Raw genomic sequence first — 20641 nt, 5'->3', positions numbered from 1 at the left:
TGCAGCTCCAGTATCAAGCCACGTCATATCAGTAGCTTTGGTGGAGCCTTGTATTTGCAAAAAAATGTCAGAATAGGAATTCTATTGAGGTTTTAATGTCTTGAATTTTGTTTAGTTTTTGTTTAGTGCCGCTGGTTTGTATTTCCTTCCCTATACCACTGTGTCACTGTCACGTAGTTTCAGAGCAGAAGCTGCCCCACAGGTAAACAGGTCCTGCAAGCTGAATGTGACATAATGTTAGTGAGAGCTCACTTTAACTGGAGGGGATTCAGAGGCATTATGGGATACTAAGGGGATTGACACAGCGCCCTCATGTGGATTGCTGCAGCAACGACAGTTTTGCTCTGGCTTATCTGTGTTCAGTTTTGAATGTTTATTTGAGTTTCCTTAAATATTCAACTATTAGAGGCTGGTAATGATTCAAGTCTTCACAGTCATGTAATCCTGTACGGGTGAACTTATTCCCCATAATCATTTCCATTACATTTGTGTGTTCTATTAAAGAGAGATGGAATGGAATTCAGTTTACTCATTATTGTGAGTATTACCCAGCCTGTGATGGGCTGGGTAATACTCACAGTAATGTGGATGAACTGAACATTATAGTGGAATGTTCACTTAAACAAGCAGTGTGTGAGAGGAGATTCTCCTGAACAACAATGAAAGACTTACGACAGATTTATAGCCAATGTCTGGAAGCTCTCAGCCTCACATACAGTATACCAAACCTATGGAACACCCCCCTTTGAAAGAACACACCAACACATACCACAAAATACTTTAACATACAAGTTACAAGTTATAATAACATACATATTATAACTTCATAATGGAAAAAAATCACATTCCTCCATATTCTACTGAGTGAATTCCACGTGTGGATGAAAAATGATAACTCATATAACATTCAACATTGAATAGCACACCTATATCATCATGCTGTCTCATGTTCATTTATCATATGTAAAGAAAAATCATGTAAAGACATTATACAAGGCTACTGTGTGAAGATGTTTTCATAATCTTGTGCAAAATACTTTTTTAAAATTTTTGATCCATACAAGAGAATAAGGTGGTTTTCATATTATGGACCCAGGCCTGGATCTGAGTATTCCTGACCCAAAACTCCAGTTCATTTGATTAGTGTGAACACTTTGTATTGTACCCAGACATGGTTTGTTGATCTGTGCCAATGTCCACTTGAAAAGGTGTCTAGTCTCGAGTATGATTCATGTGTACTGGGGTATGGTTTGATTCAGGTGTGAAAACAACTGCACCAAAACACAGGCGAACTGTTATGTAGAATGTGTAGTTTATTGTACACTTCTTTATATTTATGGGCAGATTGCAAACCAACAAGGTGCATACCACCACCTACTTTAGTGTGAAGATTCGCGAGTGTACTTGGGTATGGAACAACAAAACTAGTCTGAAAGCTGACTGGCAGGGGAGCAGAGAGCGGTGGCAGTTGGACTCAAGGCACAATGCAAAGCAAGTGTATCTAATATGAAAATGCCCTAAAAGTCAGGATACCTCAGCCTCTGTTACTTTGATTTTTGACCATTCTTATGTTATTCTGCTTCTTGTGAGAATAATGTAAATGAAAATTTAAGTAGTTGAAGATACTTCTTACCAGTGACTACAGTTTTAGTTCACCCATTAATGGGCTGGTAATTGACTAATAGTTATGGTAATGGGAATACCACTTGTCTGACACGGGCATGCTGTTCCCTTTTTGTTGCAAGAAGTAGCTGAGTCAGTGTGAGCCCACTTCTTTAAAAAAAAATTCAAAGGTCTTACATTGTCTTTCAAGTTTGAGTTTTGTGAGGCTGGCTTCATGGTAAACTTAATAAACTTATCACACCACTGTCAAAGTTTGTTGGAGTAATGGTTAAAGGATATCTTGAGCCCATGAACTTGTGTTGGCAGAATAGAAACACTAGAGTGCAGTAGTTCTTTATTTAGACAGGGCACCTTTGTTGTGCTGCCTGTCCACTTTGTTAATGGTTTGTATGTATATGTCACTGTAGCACTTAACCTGATGGTGGCTTTGTGATTTACAGGGCAGGCTAGACTAGATCAGTCAGATCAGAAATCAGTTTAATGAGCACAGACAGACACTGTGCTGCTGGATTCAGTTTACCAACACATACACACATATTCATGTGTGCAGACAGGAGCAGTCTGATCTCCTCTCTGGGTATGTTTCAAAATGCCAGACAAGCTCCCAGTGCAAGTGTGTAGCTCTGAAAAAGAGAAAATGAAGCTTGTCTATGCAGGACACAAACACTAATGATGAGCAAACAGCATAAATAAAACATGAGATGTTTTACAGAATGTGTGCACATTTGTGTGTGTGTGTGGAGGGCAGTTTCCCTTATCTGGTGTCTGTCCAATCGCAGCATGATTCAGATGATTTCCACATTGACCTCAATAGATCAAAGTGAATTCAGCTGGCATGGGATGAATACTCTCTCTGTCTATGGCTCCCTCTGTCTGTCTCTCTCTCTCTCTCTCTCTCTCTCTCTCTCTCTCTCTCTCTCTCTCTCTCTCTCTCTCTCTCCCTCTCTCTCCCTCTCTCTCACACACACACACACACACACACACGTGCATACACATGCACACACACTCTTTCCTCAGTCTCTTTGTCCCATCTTCTGTCTTTCTCCTGGACACAAACAGGTTAACTGTTATATTTCAGGGAGTTCCATCTTATTGGAAATCAGCAGCAGGTTTAATATAGAAACAGCAGACACATGCAGATATGTCACAATTGTTTGGCTACACAGCTAGACAGGGTCGATTCACATAATTGGACGGTGAAGGAGTTTGGGGAGAGATCCAGGGCAAATGAGGTGAGCGGGGATCTTGCCTACCAGAGCACATGCTGTGATGCACAGACACAGGCGCATAATTCAGACAAAAAGCTTGGTGAGTTAATTGTCATGGACTGTTAACAATTAAAGTCATATAACAAATAGTCTTATTGTAATAACACTTACATGCACTCATATGACTAGAGGGAGAAAGAGTGAGAGAATCACCGTAGAAATAATTGTTGATTGAATGGCTCTTGGTGTCTTTTCACACATAAAACTTGAATTGATGGAGAGAAAACACAGTGATTATGACAAACACAAAGGAAAGAAAAATAACTTATGTTGAGAAAAGACACCCTTTGAGCAGACAATAACAAACAATAAAAAGAAAAAAAAAAGCCCATCCCAGATGTTTTCAGGCATCCCCATTTAACAAGAAGACATTCATCACTGGTGCACTCAGGGCTTTTTAATAATGCATAGTCATTGCTCGTCCCTGCTGCCATCTCCCCCACCCCCCAAAAAACAAAGCAATGTGTCAGAGAAATATATAGATAGAGAATATTGCCATCCATCTTCAAGGAGTGTGTTCACACTTGGGAGAGTTCCTCAATCTCACACAGGTGCAAGTGACAATTCAAACACCACATTCATGATGCACTGTTAGACAGGAACTTGAGCCTGAATTTAAAAAAATGATTTGTTGCTGTGTGTTCTAGAGAGCGATACTGATATCAATATTTGGGAGTTACAAAAAAGTCTGATAGTGATATATCAGCTGATACTGTTTTTTTACTTATTATTTTTTACATTTAAACATAACATATACAAACAAACAGTCTTTATATGCATCACATAGGTATGTTTTGGGGTTTTTAGTGCATCATATATACCAAGTGTGACATTTTACAGTGTAAAAATCAACTGTTGAGTTGTTGAGACACTGTTTTTAAATGAACTCAAACCACAGGCATTTCTCTCCTGCAGTTTCTTGTTACTTATAGGCTAACATACACTAACACTAATATATCTGCAACAAAATAATGTTGGCACATACTTTGTATCAGCCTGGCTGATTTATAAATTATGGTTGGCACTGATCTTGGGCACCAACTATAGACTGTACTGTTGCTGTGTACAGCTGCATTTTCATTTTAATTTCTGTCTTTAATAATGACAAAATATTGTCAATACTGAAATATTGTAGTTCAGTTTAAAAATTAACTTTTGCAAATATGCCACACTCATTTATTATTCTAAATGTGTGGGAAAAGATTTTCATATTTATTGGTTATTTTCCATTTTCTGGAGGCCAGTGTGACTTTAATGTGTCTCACTACCTTCAAAATTTACAGTAAAAAAGACTCATCTAATTGAGTCACAACAGCAGCAGATGTTTAATTTTTCAGTTTGATGATGACCACATCCATCCTCTCTCTTTGTCAGGAATGATTTCAGTTAGCCTGAATTATTCGTATATTTGTGGATTCTCTGTTCGCTCCAGTGCTTCATTAGGCTTTTCTGAAGCCACTCATATGGAAACATAGAAGTCTACTTCCTGTGTGTGCACCCCCCATGTACAAAAACACACTCTAACTAAAACATTTGAAGTGTGGGGGTGGTTGTGCAGGAGCAGATTGTTTGAGGGGGGCAGATCAGGCTTTTAATATTTCCGGTTTACTTTGCTCTCGTTAGTATTCTAGTGCCAAACCAAGGGGGGCAGAGGGTGGCACTGCACACACACTCATACACTACCCCTAAGAGAGGTAATGGGGTGGTGACTGGAAAATTTGTGTATATCAACAGACCACCCCACCAATCATGCACCAGGCGTGTGGTTGGGGTCAGAATGTTGGGGAGGCTGGTGGAGAGAGGTGGGGCAGGGGTATCTGGGTAGAACAGAGAGTGGGAGAGTGGTGGGTGGCAGTTTGATTGGCTTGTGGGATGGTGTGCTGTCTGATCACCAACACACACACACACACACACACCCATGCACACACACGCACACACACACACACACCCATGCACACACACGCACACACACACACACGCACACACACACACACACACACACACACACACAGTTGTCTGCTGGTGACCACCCAGTCTCCCTCTAAACTATATGACAGTAAATCTTAAAAAATAAAAAAATGAATCTATATATGTTCAGGATATATTCTATATTCTGAGTGAGTAATTATTTTGCTCTGTACAAAGTAAACACTAAACAAATTGCTCTGAAGTCTGATGCACTGAAGTCTAATGTATAAACATAGAGAAATGGACACAGTGTTTTTATCCACTTTTAGTTTTGACACCCACAAGTTGAAGCAGTTGTTTTTAAATGTATAGAATAAAGTGTCTTTATTATACCCTCACAAGATGGGTTATTAAACAGTGTTTCAATAGAGAAGTGATGTGAATAATCCAATTTCCTGTGGGAGTGAAGACCTCGAACTCAAATTCGACTTTGTGAAGCCTAAACATGCCTTTGAGCATCGTGCAGCACAATGATCCAGTGCTGTCCTTTGTTCACGTGGTATTTGCTCACAGTGGCATGACATGCATGATCAAAGGCAGCATTGATTTTCTAGCTTTTTTGTGTTACAAGCCGTATTTCTTGGTCTCTGTACTGGGAAATTATGAATTGTCTTTTTGTTTTTTGTACCCACATTAGTTACACGCATTTTGTGGATTTGGAGTGGACTGTGTGAGTGGATTTTGAACTGCCAAGGGGACGCGATACAATACACCTTCTTTTCTGGGAAAAACCAATTGCGATATGAGACATTTTAAATGAAAATAGCCTGAAGTCTAGATCTTATCCATCCACTCAATCCACCTGCTCGGCCTTTATGCCAACAGACACACACAGAGCGGGCGGCTGTTGCTGAATGTTGACCTTTATGGAGATTGAACCATTACTGATGTGCCGAGCTTTGTTGTTGAGTGACAAAGAACCAGACAGCTTCCCTCATAATCTGCAACCAGCCTGATACTTCACCTGCTCGTATAGTACCTGAACCAACTATGTATGAGTGTGTGTGTGTGTGCGTGTGCGTATATCAGAATGTTGTAGAGACAATTAATAATGGCCCTTTTTACTACACAGCTTGACTGTCTATTAATATTTAATAAATGTAGGTTTGTGACGCTCCAGGAACAGGCAGTGTGGTGTGTTTGCATATATTTTGTGTGTGTTTGTTTGTGTGTATGTGTGTGTGAGCATGGCACACATGTTTTCTTTGTTTGGCTCTGCCCCTTGAATTATGAGGCATTTAGGAGGGGGAGGTGGGCAGCTTTGCTCTCAAAAACATAAAGAAAGGTACATGCACACACAGAATTGCACACATGAATAGAAGTGTGTGTGTGTGTGTGTGAGAGAGAGAGAGAGAGAGAGAGAGAGAGAGAGAGAGAGAGAGACCCTATTGTCCCAGATTTAAAACAAAGGATGTGTAAGACTGTACAGTACATAAATCTATTTTTGATGAATTGCCACTCACTAACCCTGTTTTCCCCTCTGCCTGCTTGGCTTTGCCTTTACATGAACCTGTGGTGTGTGTGTGTGTGTGTGTGTTCACTTCAGTTCACTCATGTTTCTGTCATACCAGTGTGATTTTCCTCCCTCATAATGACACATTTATATTCATTAATATCCCTGACAAACATTAACTCATGGAGGTTCACATTAAATGCCTTGACACACACACACTCACATCCACACCCACACACACACACTCGTATACACACACACACACACACACACACACACACACACACACACACACATGCAGATATGACCTCTGGCAGGATGAGCTCTCTGGGTGCCTTGTCGTTGAATGTGCATGTTTCCTCCAGCTGGCACATAAGCACTCTGGAGCCAGACAAAGAGCGGTGCTCTGGGCCTGGTGCTCTGCCTGTGGAGGAGGGAGCGGTGATGGGGTTCCCCCTGTCAGCCTTTGTGTCCTAATTGAAGTTTTTCTGCCTCTCAACCCCTCCTGTCTTTCCTCCCCCATGCTGGTTAGAGGAGGATGAAGGGGGGGAGGAGTGGACTTGACAGGGGTGTGAGGGGAGGGTTTCATATCAGGCTTTGTTGCTGCTGGCATGATGCTCCTCTCTGATTGCCCTCGTCTGTAGCACATGCGTTCATAAACACAGCGATAGCTGAGTCTGATGAAAAGGAAGGGTGCTGTGTGGTGATGCTGTCAGCTCTGTTTCTTGGAACGGGGAGCAACAGGAGAGCTAATGTGCTAAATGAGCTAATGTGCCCATTAAAACCGACAGAGTGATAATTTGAAAATCAATAAAGCAGACTGAAATTCTTAATAGCATAATGACAAAATCTGTCTTTCTAACTGGATGGAGTTGTAATGTAATCTAGTTTCTGTATTTCTAGGTATGTAGGTATTTTGAAGATGCGGCCATATCAGGGTTTTAATGTAGATATTCTCCTGAAAGCTAAGAATGTAATAGTGTGACGGTGACTGGTGGTGCACGTAGCAGAAAAGAGCCTTGTCTGTCCAGTATGGTTCTCACATTATGTATCAACTTGGTCCAGCCACCTCTCCACAGTTGCTACACATACACACATTCTCATGTTTGTGTGTCTCTTTTATGTAGTTCAAAAATGTGTGTCTGCGTAGACAAGGGGGGCAGAGCAAGTTGCCACGGGAACAGAAGACTGGAGTAGCTTAAAACATGACATCTGAACCAGTCACACTCTCTCTCTCTCTCTCTCTTACTCAAAGAGTGACTCTGTTTCACACAAAGCAGCTCATTGTTGTGTGTGGCTGTCAAGTGGCAGTGATCTTGAGCTGACCATGTAATGCGTTTCTTACCATCACACATCAGAACAGAACATAAAAAACTGACAACCACAGACAACCAGGTATCTTATAGAAAGAGGATCTCTTGCTGTAACATATTAAGTATATAGCCTGAAATTGTATTACATTACACTGCCCTCTCCACCTGGAATAGTGTATCAAAGGAAATTGGTGTTCACTCAAATCAAGTCAGATTTAAAGAATCTGGAAAATTGTGCTCCTAGTTAATGCTTTTTCCTCTTTATGGTTTATCTGTGAATAGTTTAAAAAAAATTCAAATGCCAGTATATGCATCTTAACAGGAAACTGTTTATTTTCTTTTGTATCATGTCACAGTCGCCTCTGCCACACAGGAGGTTATTTGTATTTCCTCCTACTCTATAACAATGTTTTATGCTGCCTTCTTGGTCAGTTATCACTTGAAAAAGACTTTAATCTTAGTGAGACTTTCACATGGTTAAATAAAGAAAAAGGAAAGAAGAGAAAGGCAGTGACCTGAGGCAAAGATGGAGAACCTGAGCTTCAGAGTCAGGTTGTCAATGTAAAGCAGCTGAGTACACACTCTACAGAATGAAACAGAGAATCTGCCATTTAATTCACATTTGACACAAGCCCTTTTGATACACAGTCGTTATGCATTGCTTCTGAATTCCTGCCTCTGCTTGCAGACAGAGAGAGGGAGAGAGAGAGAGAGGCTGATGAGCTCTTCGCGCAGAATCGAGAGAGCGAGAGAGAGAGAGAGGGGTGGTGGATGTAAGTGAGCGAGCAAGCCAAAGAGAGAGAGGGAGTGCTTCTCCCTTCCCCTAGCAACGGTCGGCGGTAGTCGTCTCCAGCCTGTTGTTTTCTCTCTCTCTCTGACACACACACACACACACACTGCTCACTCATATACTCCTTTGGCTCTTTCGTTCGCTCGTCTGCCTGTTGGACCCTGGGGTGTCTTTTGACATTTTTTTTCTCCAAATGATTCTTTTCGCTTCTTCCTGAGAGATGAATGCTGTTCTTCAAGGATAAGGAAAAGAAAAGAAGCAACGTGAAAAGCAGCAAGAGGAGATAAGAGAAGAAATAAGAGAGAAGCAGAGTGAGTGAGATAGGGAGAGAAAAGGAGGATGGAGCCCCTCAGTGCTCGTGGCCTGCCCCGGCTCTCCTGGATCGACACCCTCTACAGCAGTATGTATCCCTCCGTCCATCTACTTACTCCTCTCCTCACATCGCTTCCCATTTATCTTTGCGCTCGTCTTTACCTTCTAGCCATTTTTACCCAGCACCTCCCTCCCCCCCTCCTCTCATCTCATGGGTTGCCTGTTCCTGTTACAACCAGGGCTACATGCACACAGAGAACACTTTGCATTTTCTCAGGACTTCCAATTAGAGTGCATCACTGTGGCTGTCCATAACAACATGGTCAACCCCCCACAACCCACCCCACTCCTTGTTTTGCCTCAGTTCCCCGATAGTGGTGGCAACTCCTGTCTGCTCTGGTCTGGCTTTTTGCTGGCTATTAAGCACCGAAGCCCGGGGAAAGCCTGGAGAGATGTAGTGTGGGAGAGTGTGAGTCATGCTTACAACCTGGAGGTAGAACTTTATGTTCCATCCTATCGAGGACACAAGCTGTCTGATGTTGAATTTTTAATCCACTCTGTATTGTGGACTTCACTTTGTGATGTAGATACAGTCTGACATGTCATACTGTACACTGGGTTACTTTGACCGTGTTTTCAGATCAGGCATTAGCAGCGCTTGCACGTTCCGATGAGAAACAACGAGTTAGAATCTAGTCTCTCTGCTTTCCCCTCTAAAATAGCCACACTTTGATTTGATTTTTAACTGTGTGTAAGTGCAACATTTAAGGTTTAATGAGGCTGATTTGCATAGATACAAAAGCTTTTTTTGCTCTATCTCAGAAAAGCAAGTGCGAAGCAGTTTGCAGTGAATACACACATCACATCAGGCACAGCTGTGATTCCCTGTTTGTGTGTGTTGGGAGTTCTGGGCACATGACACAACCTTTTGGGATTTGCTCTGCTGTGTCACCATTGTTACCATCCTTTAATCTGCAGAGAGGGAGTGAATAGAGGAGGAAGAGGGAGACAGGGTGGCAGTGTGGTTGGGATTTTAGTAATAAAGAAACAGAAAGAAATACACAATAAAAACATGTTGTCAGAAGTGTATTTGGAGGGCAGCTGTTACTCCAGCTCTTCAGAGGGACTCTCTCGCTAACACACTGAAAGCAGCTACCTGAGTGATTCATGCAAAGTCATGTGCCTGTTCATTTAGTTAATTACAAAGAGTCAATTCAAGTGTATTATTTTATAAATGATGTGTAACATTGTGCGCCATTCATCATTTTGCTGAATGAAGTGTGAGACTGAATAATTGGAAGATAAACCTGTGTGTGGATGAGGTGTGGCAATATTCAGAATGTATGTTATTCATTGAACTACTCATATTTTTCATGATGGTGATCAGCTGGTTAGTTTCTAGAAGAATGATTTAACTTTTTGGGAAGTGTTTTCTGTTTTCTTGCAGAGTTGGACAGGAAGATCACTGCCACTCTCATGTCTGAATCAGTAGAGGGTTATCTTAGCTTAGCATAAGGATTGGAAGCAGGAGAAACAGCTTGCCTGGCTCTGTCCAAAGATTAAAAACACAAACCACCTGCCAGTACATCTAAAGTCACTAATTAACATGATATATCTCATGCGTTTAATTCTAATGTAAACTGAAGCATAAAAACAACATATTGTGACTATGTTTTGTCTGATCACAGTGACTTCCAGGCTAGCCTTTTTATCCTGCTTTTAGTGGTAAGACTCAGTGGACAACTATGACCTGCAAGAAGTGAGGTAAAGAAGCACACAGCTCACCGGGAGTATTACTACCCCTGTCTAGAGTCAAAGGGAAGATAGGGTCCTGTTTGACATCATGTTTGTACCAAAAGCATTTTGGTTGCTGAAAGTTGAAATGTTGCTGTTTAACTGAGCTCCAGTAACGTAACCTCGTCCAAAGTGAGCTTAATTGCCATAGCTTTGTTTGGCCCTGCAGCAGCAGTGACACGCTGAAAGTGGTGCAACCTCTTAACTTAATGCCATTGTAATTATTAGACAACAAACATAATGATCTTCACTAATCACTTCCTACTGACATGTGTCCACTATGCCATATTTTTGGATGAAAACTCATAAAGCAATATCGTTAAGTCCGTGGTCAGTGCAGGCTGTTAGATAACACTGTAATAGCCTGTGCAGCCAACAGTGGTCAACAGGCAGTAATGCTTAGCATTAGTGCTAGCTTGGCTAACCCCGCTGGTCATGTGACCCTCACCTTGCAGGACAAAGCAGTCCGTTGAGCCTCCCTTTCCAGTCTTTATGCTAAGCTAAGTTAGCTGGCTATTGGCTCTATCTTCATATTTAGTGTGCAGGAATTAGAGCAGTTCTGATCTTCTCATCTCAGCCACAAAGAAAGTTGATTTTTGTTTTCTTTGTCTGACAGAGTAGAAACACTCATCAAAGTCCATCATTTACTAGGGACTGTGAATGCATCACAGCACTGAATTCTCAGTGCATGCATTAGTCCACTTCTGAAAAATGGATCAGGTCAGTGTAACTGTATAATAATGAAGTTTGATCGCCAGGGACTCTATACTTAGTCTGTGTACTATTTTAATGTTGCTATTTTGGTTAATGCAGATTAGCACCTAATCTGCATTAACACATTTGAAATTCTGCAAGAGGCTGGATGTGTACAATGGGAGACAGACTATTAACATTACAACAGGCTCAATTCAGGCTTTACTATAAGCTCCTGTGAGGGAAAAGGGCACAATCCTTTTATGCTCCTGTCATTTCATCATCCCTTTGCTCTCCCACCATCCTTTATCCTACTCCTATACGTTGTGTGTATTGTGTAAGTAAATTGGTGAATCTAGCTCTGTTGAACTTGCCCTCTTTTTCCACTCAGGAGATTAGAAATATACCACCACTTTTGGGAGCTCTTTGAGGTCTACAGTTAAGTATGCGTCCTTAGCACCACTACACTGACCCTGAAACAGCCCATTCATTGGTTCACAGGCTATAACACACCAGGACAACACACACCTAACTGTGAGGTATGACTCATACCTGGTAGTTGATGGTGTGTGACGACCCAGTCCCACCCTTCCTAAACCATAGTGCATCAGTGCTAAAGCTTCCTTGGTTATGTAGTGGATTATCAAACATGAGGCTGTGATTGCACTCTGCCTCCCCAGCCAAACTGTGCTAATGGCACAGTGTTAAGCAGTGACCACACATCCTTAACTTGCTGAGTAAAGTGGGAGTGGATGCTCAAAGCCACAGCCTGGTTGTTCCCCCAAGAGTCTTTCTGTTCAGCTTGACTGTTTGTTTCTTTTCCACTGCATCTTCTCACAGCACTGTTTTGTACAGATTTTAATTTTGGAGGTCACAAAATACACATTCAGGCAAGTGCATACAGACTGCAGAATCATTCAAGAAATAAAATAAAAGCTGAATGTGCTCAAGAGCTGTACACACTCACATCAGTGTAAGTACACAACACCACACACAAAATCACCGACCCAGACCTCTCATCAGTCATCCTCTGCCCCATTTGTCCGGTCAGCAGCGTAAGTGGTAGACTCCCAGAAGGCTATTATTGTGTGTTTGTGTGTGTGTGTGTGTGTGTGTGTGTGGGTTACAAATACATTACTCCAACAAAACCCTTTTATTTTCCCTCTCATCTTTTCTCCTCTAACTCTTTTTTTTGTCTTTCCTCTCGTCTTACTCTCAGTAGTTCATCATTGCTGTCTCAAGTGTGTTTCTCACACATACACATAAAGTTAATCAGTTTTGTTATAATTTGCAGCAGGATAAAAGGTTTTTTTTTCCCATGATTTGATTTTGGGAACATTTTGGTGGTGCCACTGTCTCCATTTTCTCCATTCTCTAACCAGTCCATTGGTTAGCCCTGTGTCGTGCATTATACTGGTTGTTTTAGTGGTTTGTGTACATTGGAAACTGTCTCTAGCAGCTGCTTTTATACGTCCGTGTCTTTCAAATGTTTATTTCCCTCGCCAAATTTAGACAGATATTAGTGTTGACATGTTGGGCCAGTGTTGGCCTCTTTGTTTTGGAATATCAGATGGGAAAAAAGACTGTTCTCAAGATCCCCCATGTGATAAGCCCCCTGGCCCAGCAGTTTAGGCAAATTGTACCCTCATAACCACTGACCTGAGAATCTTTGTTACACAACTTTTTTCTGGTTGAGTGGGCTGTTCTTCCAGATGAATGTGAAGAACGGGAAAAACAGATCAGTAGAAAGTGGTGATGTACTGAACATGAGTTTCCAATACAACTCCTAGAAGGAATATAATGTTAAGCAAAATTCACTATCACAAATTTGCTAATACATCAGCTAAATTACAGTACGGTTGGATTGTTGATGTTAACAGATGTATTAGCAGCCTTAATTAATATTGATTGGGTTTCTCATTAAACTTCTTTTTGAACACATTTGTTCCACTATATGGCATTACAGGGCACTTTTAACTCTCAGTATTTCATTTTCTCATTTTGTTTAACTGAGCATTTATGTTGAATATATCTAACAGATAAACTTCACTGGTCTTTAAAAGCCACATGAGCCCAAAAGTTCTGCTAAGTTCACTGTGCTGTCTGTTTCCACCTCCACAGTGGCAGACTGAATCTGACTTCTGACTCAGGCAGCCTGTGCTGTAACCTTCAGAGAATTAGCCAGGCTACTCTATGGCTTGCTTCAGTGCCACGTGATTGCTAAAGCAACATCAAAGGAAAGCTAGATTATGTAAGAGCCAGAATATGGGAATTTTGGCATGGCAGAGCAGAGGTGTCACGTGTGCATGCAGAGACTCGTGCATGCACGTATGTCAAAATGATTTTTCCTAATCCGAGTCACAGTGAGATCGACTCAAATTTAGGTGCATCTCTGAGGGAACATTAAAAAAAATATCCTTGTTTCTGTACATCCTGTCAATGTGGAACAGAGAGTGTCGAGGGTACTTGAGTTCAGCCAGGCGAGCTAAAATACCACAGTGTGAGTCACAGAGGGCCCTTTGCCAGTCTGTAAAGGGTTAATATGTGCTGAATAATCCCTGCTTTCTGCTGCCAGTATTTGCAGATGGTAATATGGAATAATATGTTTCTGGCAAGAAGTAATCTGCTGTCTGTCATGTTGCCATCCAACTAGTGTGCTTCAATCATAAACTGTTGAAAAACGTGGCTGTAGTGTAGATAAAATCACTCATAGCCTTCGAAAAAGACATTTTGAAGCCAGTTCCTTTGAAGGTGGACACGCAACTTTCCATATCTGTGATAAAGATACCTGTCAATCTGGGCCAGCATGCTTTCAAACAATCACACCAATATTATTTTATGGAGCAAAAGTCTTTTAAATCACCTTGAGACACACTACTGAAATCCTGTCTGAGGCACCTCTTTACTGTCTGTATCACTCACTCATGGCTGTTACTGTTAAATTAGATTTTGGAAAGTTAGGAAGTTGTTTAAGTGTGACAGGTAGGCATTTAAACACCATAATACATTAAAATGATTATGTGCCACTTGTATTCAGAACAAAATGCAATTAGTAAGTAAGCTGAGCTTTGGTGTGACCTCAGTGTGATGGACACATTGGCTGATGTGTCAGTGAACCTGTGACCTTCTGGGTATTAATTGTGCTCTCTAAACCTTTTAGGCTCCTCTAATGCCTCACTACAAAGCACTACAACAGATGCAACAGTTTTTGGGTTATATCTCCACCTCTCATCACGAAACGGTGGTTTTCCCGGGCTGTCAAACCCTTGGTCCGGTTCCCCTCTGCAGCACATAAACTGTAATGGATGGAGCACACTTCGCTGTTGGCTAGCTGCTCCTGGCTGACTTCGTCCCAGTCCCAGTTCTGTCTTTAAGTGTTTAATGTCAGTAGTTAGTTGGCTGTCACATGGCCTGCTTCAGCAAACAGGGGCATAGCAAAGTGATTCTGGATAGCTTCCCAGCAGAGTGTCGTAGGGGAGTTTAATACAACCAGGGATGTCTCATTTATCACTCCTCACGAAATCTATTTCCACAAAACCACCTACCTCTCTCTCCCTGTGTCTCTGTCTGTCTCACTGTGAATAACCAATGACTCGACCCCTCTGTGCCAGCAGAAACAAGTCCAGATCAATGTGATCAGTGTTTCCAAACACGTCAGATGTGGCTTGACCACAGAGAGGAGCACAACATGACACAGCCACAGGGTCCACTTGAAACCCTGGTTCATTTTTTCACTGTTGGTGCTGTTGGGCTAATCCATTTTCTGTACTTTAGGAAATTGGGGTTATTGAGCAAATATTATTGAAATATAATAACTGGTAGGATCACGAGTGTAGAGACAAGGACGAGTCCCCTTGCTCACATGTAGTCAATAATGTTGTAAAACTGGAGGTACCATTACTGGCAATCAAAGCCTGGCTCTCTAGGGATGGAAGATTAGAAATGCCAGATTGTACCATTATTTATCAATTAATTGCCGTTAGCTCTACTGCTGATACCACATCATGGCACAGTTGCTATGCAGTAAAATAACCAGTAAATGTTGCAAGTGAGGATAACATTTTTCTTTGTAAGAATAGAATTGCATGTTGTGTAATTGTATCTGTGCTGCACGTCAAATCTTGAATCACTGTCTTCCCACTGTACAAGCTCCTCCATTATCCTGATCAATAGATGAAGCTGTTCCCTCCCTTCCTTGTACAGTAACTATAGAAACAGACACTTAAATCTATCCTCATTCACATACCGAGAGGGAGAAAGAATCTGAGTCAGCCCAAAGCAGTGTTGTTATGTAACGCCGTCATCTCCACAGTCTCTTCCATGCCATGCTTCTCTCTGCTTTGTGTTCAAGCATCTTCCTCCCATTGGGCCTGTCAAGGGGTTCATGCTTATGTAATGGGCTTCATGCTCCTTTCTCTAAAACAGTCAGGAAACAGCTGCATGTTGCGGCTGAACCAAATGCTCTCTAGTTTGAGTGTCTGAAGTAAACAATTTAACTGATGTTTCTATCCAGCAACACCTAAAATCCCATCTTTATTTACAGATACCCGCCCATCAAAGGTATTTTTACCATTGTACCATATATATAATTTAAAGACCATGATAGGATCCACTTCAGAAAATAGTAAACTTGAAGTAAAAACACACCTGTTACATATTGTGCCTGCAATAGAGAAGAGCATTGCAGTATCATTAAGTGTGACCCTGTAGTTGCACACTGTTTGCCCAGGTGAAATTATGGTGTCCGTTGAAGTTGTGTCTCCACCTAAAACAAGTGACAAATGGACAATTAAGAGTAGTCCTTACCGTGTGATCAAAACAACCCATGGGGCTCTAATTGGTCCAGTATTTCCAATATGTCATTGGTGCACTGGTATTAACTGTGGAAACTAAGACTGCCATACACTGTCATTCACAATTACAGCGACTGTGCAGCTGTAGTGAAGAGGCAGCAACGTTGGAACGTGGACATGGTTAATTTCTCATCGTTCCAAGTGAGTGAGTCCATCTGAAAGGAGTGGAGGAGAGATTTGGCAGCAAGTCATAACACTAACTTAGCTGCTAGCTCGCCCACAACCCTGCTGGGGTTCCTCTGAACCATGGCTGCTCGGGTTCATTCAATGACAACCTTGTGAATAATAGATGAAGCTTTTGGCTCAGCTGAGTATGTTGTTGTGGCTCCTTCACACACAGCAAACACACTAGACCTGATGAATTACTCAGATTGAACGATTGGGGCAAATATCCAATTTCTGATTTTCTGACCAATATTGTAGTTGTGATTTATTATTATGAATTTGTCCTCTGTAAATTAATTTCCAGGCTACATAGCTGTCATTTTATGACCACTTGACAAACTGCCAGTATGCTATATCTGACAGTGTAAAATGCAACTTCAATAATATGTGACAAAATATAAATGATCCTGCTGATGGCTCTGCCCTTTAGCTGCTTGAGCAAATGTAGCTTAAAGCCAGAGCTCCATTATCATTTATAAATCTCATGATAATTTAATTTCCAACATAATTTTTATAACCATGTAATATCTAGGAGATTCTACTTTTGCAAAAGTATAAATGTCCTCATATTTCTGAAGAAAAAATAACCCAGCTAGTTGAAAATCCTGTTATATGTTGTTGATAATGGAGCTTCTACAGTTTGAAAATTTTAAGTAGCAATTATAAGATAAAAACAAATTAATAGTTCAGCCCCGGGAAACCTTTCACCATGGAATTGGGTTTATTTTCCTCAAACGATTCATTGTGTGCTTTTTTAATAATATTTTTGTGGTCTGCTTGACCCCATATCAACTGTGTGGTCTGTGTTTTTCATTGAAATGTAGAAATTATGGACTTTTAGCCTCAGGGTTCTTTTTGCTTATCACAAAAATCACTGGTTTAAGCTAAGCTAAAAACCCTCTATAATCCCTCAAATAGCAGCATTAGCCAGATTCAGTGCCAAATCTGTTGCCATCTTCATGTGGGTGAAGCTCTGAAAATCCTTTGTTGTGCTTGATGTTAGAGGGTGTGTCATGTGTCTGAGTGTGTTTGTGTTCTGTGAGTCTGTGGGGACCTTCACCATGTCCTGAGGGGCTAGAGCTGTGTGTGTGTGTGTGTGTGTGTGTGTCTGGTATGTTACTATGGACAGCAGTCATCCTGTAGGGCTATGGTAACCACCAACCCCTTCTTCTTCTGCCACCCATGCCCCCGTCCCCTCAGCCAATCGGCACAGACTAACACCACCATCCCGACCAATGCTGCGGCTGGCGTGTTTACGTGCTCCCGGAAGGCAGGGGCCATCATTAAGCATTCAGGTTAGTCGAGCGGAAGAGAAGAGAGGAGGAAAAAAGAGGGGAGGAGAGGGGGAGACAGGAAAAGGAGATGAGGCCATTATGAGTTGAGAGGGCTGACGGATGGACTCGAGCAACGACCAGTCACCCAGACAGACTCAGGTGAACAAACGCATATAGGTCATATATCACCTCAGGTTTATTTTACTTAAATGGACTCATAATACATTCCTGAATCATGGCTATAAATCTGATTCTGTAAATGTGTGGTTACATGATTACAGCCTATATTACAAACTGTCAAACAAACCATCAATTAACCTGCAGATAGTCATCTCTCGCTTCTTTTTGTGTGTGTGTTTACACTTGTTTGTGCAAGCATCATTAAAGATTAAGGCTCCCAGTAAGAGTTGGCCTTCTGTTCTCAGTAGGTCGTCTTTCTGCTGTGGTCAAAATGGGATGCTCACATCCAGTGTGGATGTTTCTTCAACATTATAGAGACTCAGTGAGAATGAGGAGAACCTAAGTGGGAGACATAAACCGGTGAAATAGAAACATCCAGGCAGGGAGAAAGGTTAACACATCTGTTGTGTTTCATGGGAGCTGTTGGGATTACAGTACAGGGAGGAGAATTTGGGATATTAGGGAAAATAGCACATATTTTCAGGTGATGCTTAAGTAAGCTTGTAACCTACAGAATAACGGATTAGTTGAAAACACATGATGATAACAGAGAATATATGCTTTTTACCTTCCTCTTTAAATGCAAGGAGTATTTTATCTGCATTTGGGAAGTTTATTAATTCATATTTACCCATAATCTGTTTTATATTCTCCCTCTCTGTAATATAAATAGGATGTTAGCATGATTACAGACTATGATGGCCATGGCACACCCATTCTTTAAAATCATTGTCCACTTCTTCACCACTTACTGTGACCTTTTGTAGATGGACCAAACTCATGATCAATGGAGTGACATCCACAAGGTCTCTGTCCAGTCTTTGTGCATGTGTCTCTGTGTGTGCGTGCTGTGCTCATGCACTCATGGCAGATGGCCTTGTGGCTCTGAGTGCTCTCTGTTTATCAGGCATCATGCTGCATCCCCTCTTTCTCTCTTATCTCCCCTGCCACTCTTTCCAATGTCTCGTTCAATAGAGGTCTCTTAAAATAAACTTCTGAAACAAATACCGAGGCCAGGCATCATTGTCTGCAAAAATCTACATTCATTCACATAAACAAGAAAAACAAGATGGTTGGTGACACGTGAGACACCTTGTAGTTTTCACAGCCTGGCAGATAGAAGGCAGTGACAGTTGGCGAATGCTTGGTGAGTATGAGAAGAGAACAACAAAGCATCACTGCACAACCCTGATAGAGTCAGATAAATCTGCAGAAAAGCCCGTTCCCTATTAAATTCACAATTTTTCCTGAGAAAGCCACATTTAGTTGTAGTTTTCTCATTTTCCCTTATGCAGGTGTTTCTTTTTATACCTGCGCTCCTGCCATCAGTTCTCTAGTGACAAAAGAGCTGCCACAACGTGGGAGTGCTTTCAGCTCCTTTTTTCTCAGCAGTGTATGGTCTTTCGCAACTTAGATTTCATCCCATAGACAGCCACAGCTCACAGTCAGAATTCAGCATTGATTTATAGTGTGCAGTCATTCCAATATTGTTCTCAAAAGGGTTTCATGTGACAAACTGGCACTAACACAACCAAACTGTTCTGTTTAAACCAGCTGTCTCTGCTTTTAGAAGTAGCAACTGGCCTCAGGGGGGTTTAAAGCAAAACCAAAAAGAAGTATATAAATAACTGGGTGGGTTTGGTGCAACTATGTGCAACAGTTTCCATATGGGAAAGATTGGTATGATATTACATGTTGATATGGTAAGCAGATTCCTGTTTTAACACTTCAAAGTCATCACAGTGATAAAATTCAGCAGGATGTTGACTCATTTTGTAGCTCTTTGACAAATGATACTATAAACACTTTGTCCATACCAGTTTGGGACTTTTGTTCTCCAACAAATCTCTCTGAAAACTGCCCACAAATTATCCACTCAGTCTGCTCAAATATATTATAAAATGTGCTAGTAAGTAGTTTGATACAACAAAAAGTTGTTCTCACTTGGAGTGCACACCCACACACTGCTAGTTAGTTTTTACCTCCATCTCGGATTTTGGTCTAATTAGTTTCCAGTTTTCAATTTTCTTCTTTGTCACAAACTCTCATCGATTTTTGTCTCACATGAGAGAGTCTCTCCTTTTGATATACAGAGGAGCTCTATCTGCCTTTCATTTAAAGTTACTTTAATGGTGTTACTGTGATGTGAAACATTTATATGACCTGACTGAGCTGCGCACCACTGCTCAGGGCATCCTCTTCTATCTGACACACCTAGAGTGTATCAAGCTCTCTGCCTTTAATCTGCATCATATTCTCCTAATTGGGCTGTGGAGTGCAATAAATAGACACCACAATCACTGCCAGGGTCGCCCTGAGGGCTATCGACAGCCGCCTGCATTTTAATAGCTTCACTCATTGTAGCTCTTTTGTTTCACTGCACAGTTTGATACACTTTCCATTAGCACATGCCCACGAACGAATGTGGAGGGTTCTGCTGCACACTGAGGCATAAATGCCCACACAGTAGAACTGCTGTAGTGCTTGTTGTGCTGAATGTGGGTGTATGTTGGCAGTGAACAGCTCAACAGTACATGTGAGGGATTGATTTCCTCATACCTGCATACAAACACAGGGAGGGAGGGCAAGGTGGGAAAGTGGGAGTGGGCTGTAATATGTGGTGGATTAGAAAGGGTTGTGTTGATGTTTGTGTCTCTTTGTGTGTGTGTTTCAGCGTGTCTGCACTCGAATCTAATCTCTTGTGTTGTGAGTGTGCAGACTGATGCGGCTCCGGGCTCCGTGTATGACAGTGGTTGTCCTAATCTTTGGAAGCAGTGGGTTGTATCCAACCAGTCCGAGCCTTGGGGATTTAAGCCAGCTAATTACAATGTATAGTGGCTGGCTGCCATGGTAACATTGCATGGTTGGTTTTGGGGGACACAGGGATGGGGGTAATAGTAATTCATGCATGTGGCTCTGCAGCAGAGGGGGTCCTTATCTCTCGCTGCCTACAGG

At 41.6% G+C, this 20641-nt stretch overlaps 1 protein-coding gene across 2 annotated transcripts in view; it reads left to right on the top strand.

Annotated features, from left to right (window-relative positions):
• The window catches only part of abr (ABR activator of RhoGEF and GTPase), a 126147-nt gene that overhangs the window by 11040 nt on the left and 94466 nt on the right, over positions 1-20641 (top strand). Inside the window, exon 1 of one of the 2 annotated variants that reach the window (XM_018691423.2) lies at positions 8452-8815. The exons of the other annotated variant lie outside the window; for it this stretch is intronic. Within the exon in view, the coding sequence (XP_018546939.1) occupies positions 8755-8815 (61 nt within the window). The 5' untranslated portion in view covers positions 8452-8754. Of the gene's footprint in view, positions 1-8451; positions 8816-20641 lie in introns of those variants that run through there. 2 annotated transcript variants of the gene reach the window in all.

Source organism: Lates calcarifer, linkage group LG20 (assembly GCF_001640805.2).
Source record: "Lates calcarifer isolate ASB-BC8 linkage group LG20, TLL_Latcal_v3, whole genome shotgun sequence".
NCBI classification, from domain to species: Eukaryota; Metazoa; Chordata; class Actinopteri; family Centropomidae; genus Lates; species Lates calcarifer.
Note: the sequence above shows the minus strand (reverse complement) of the source record. Positions and strands in the feature narration are given on the sequence as shown.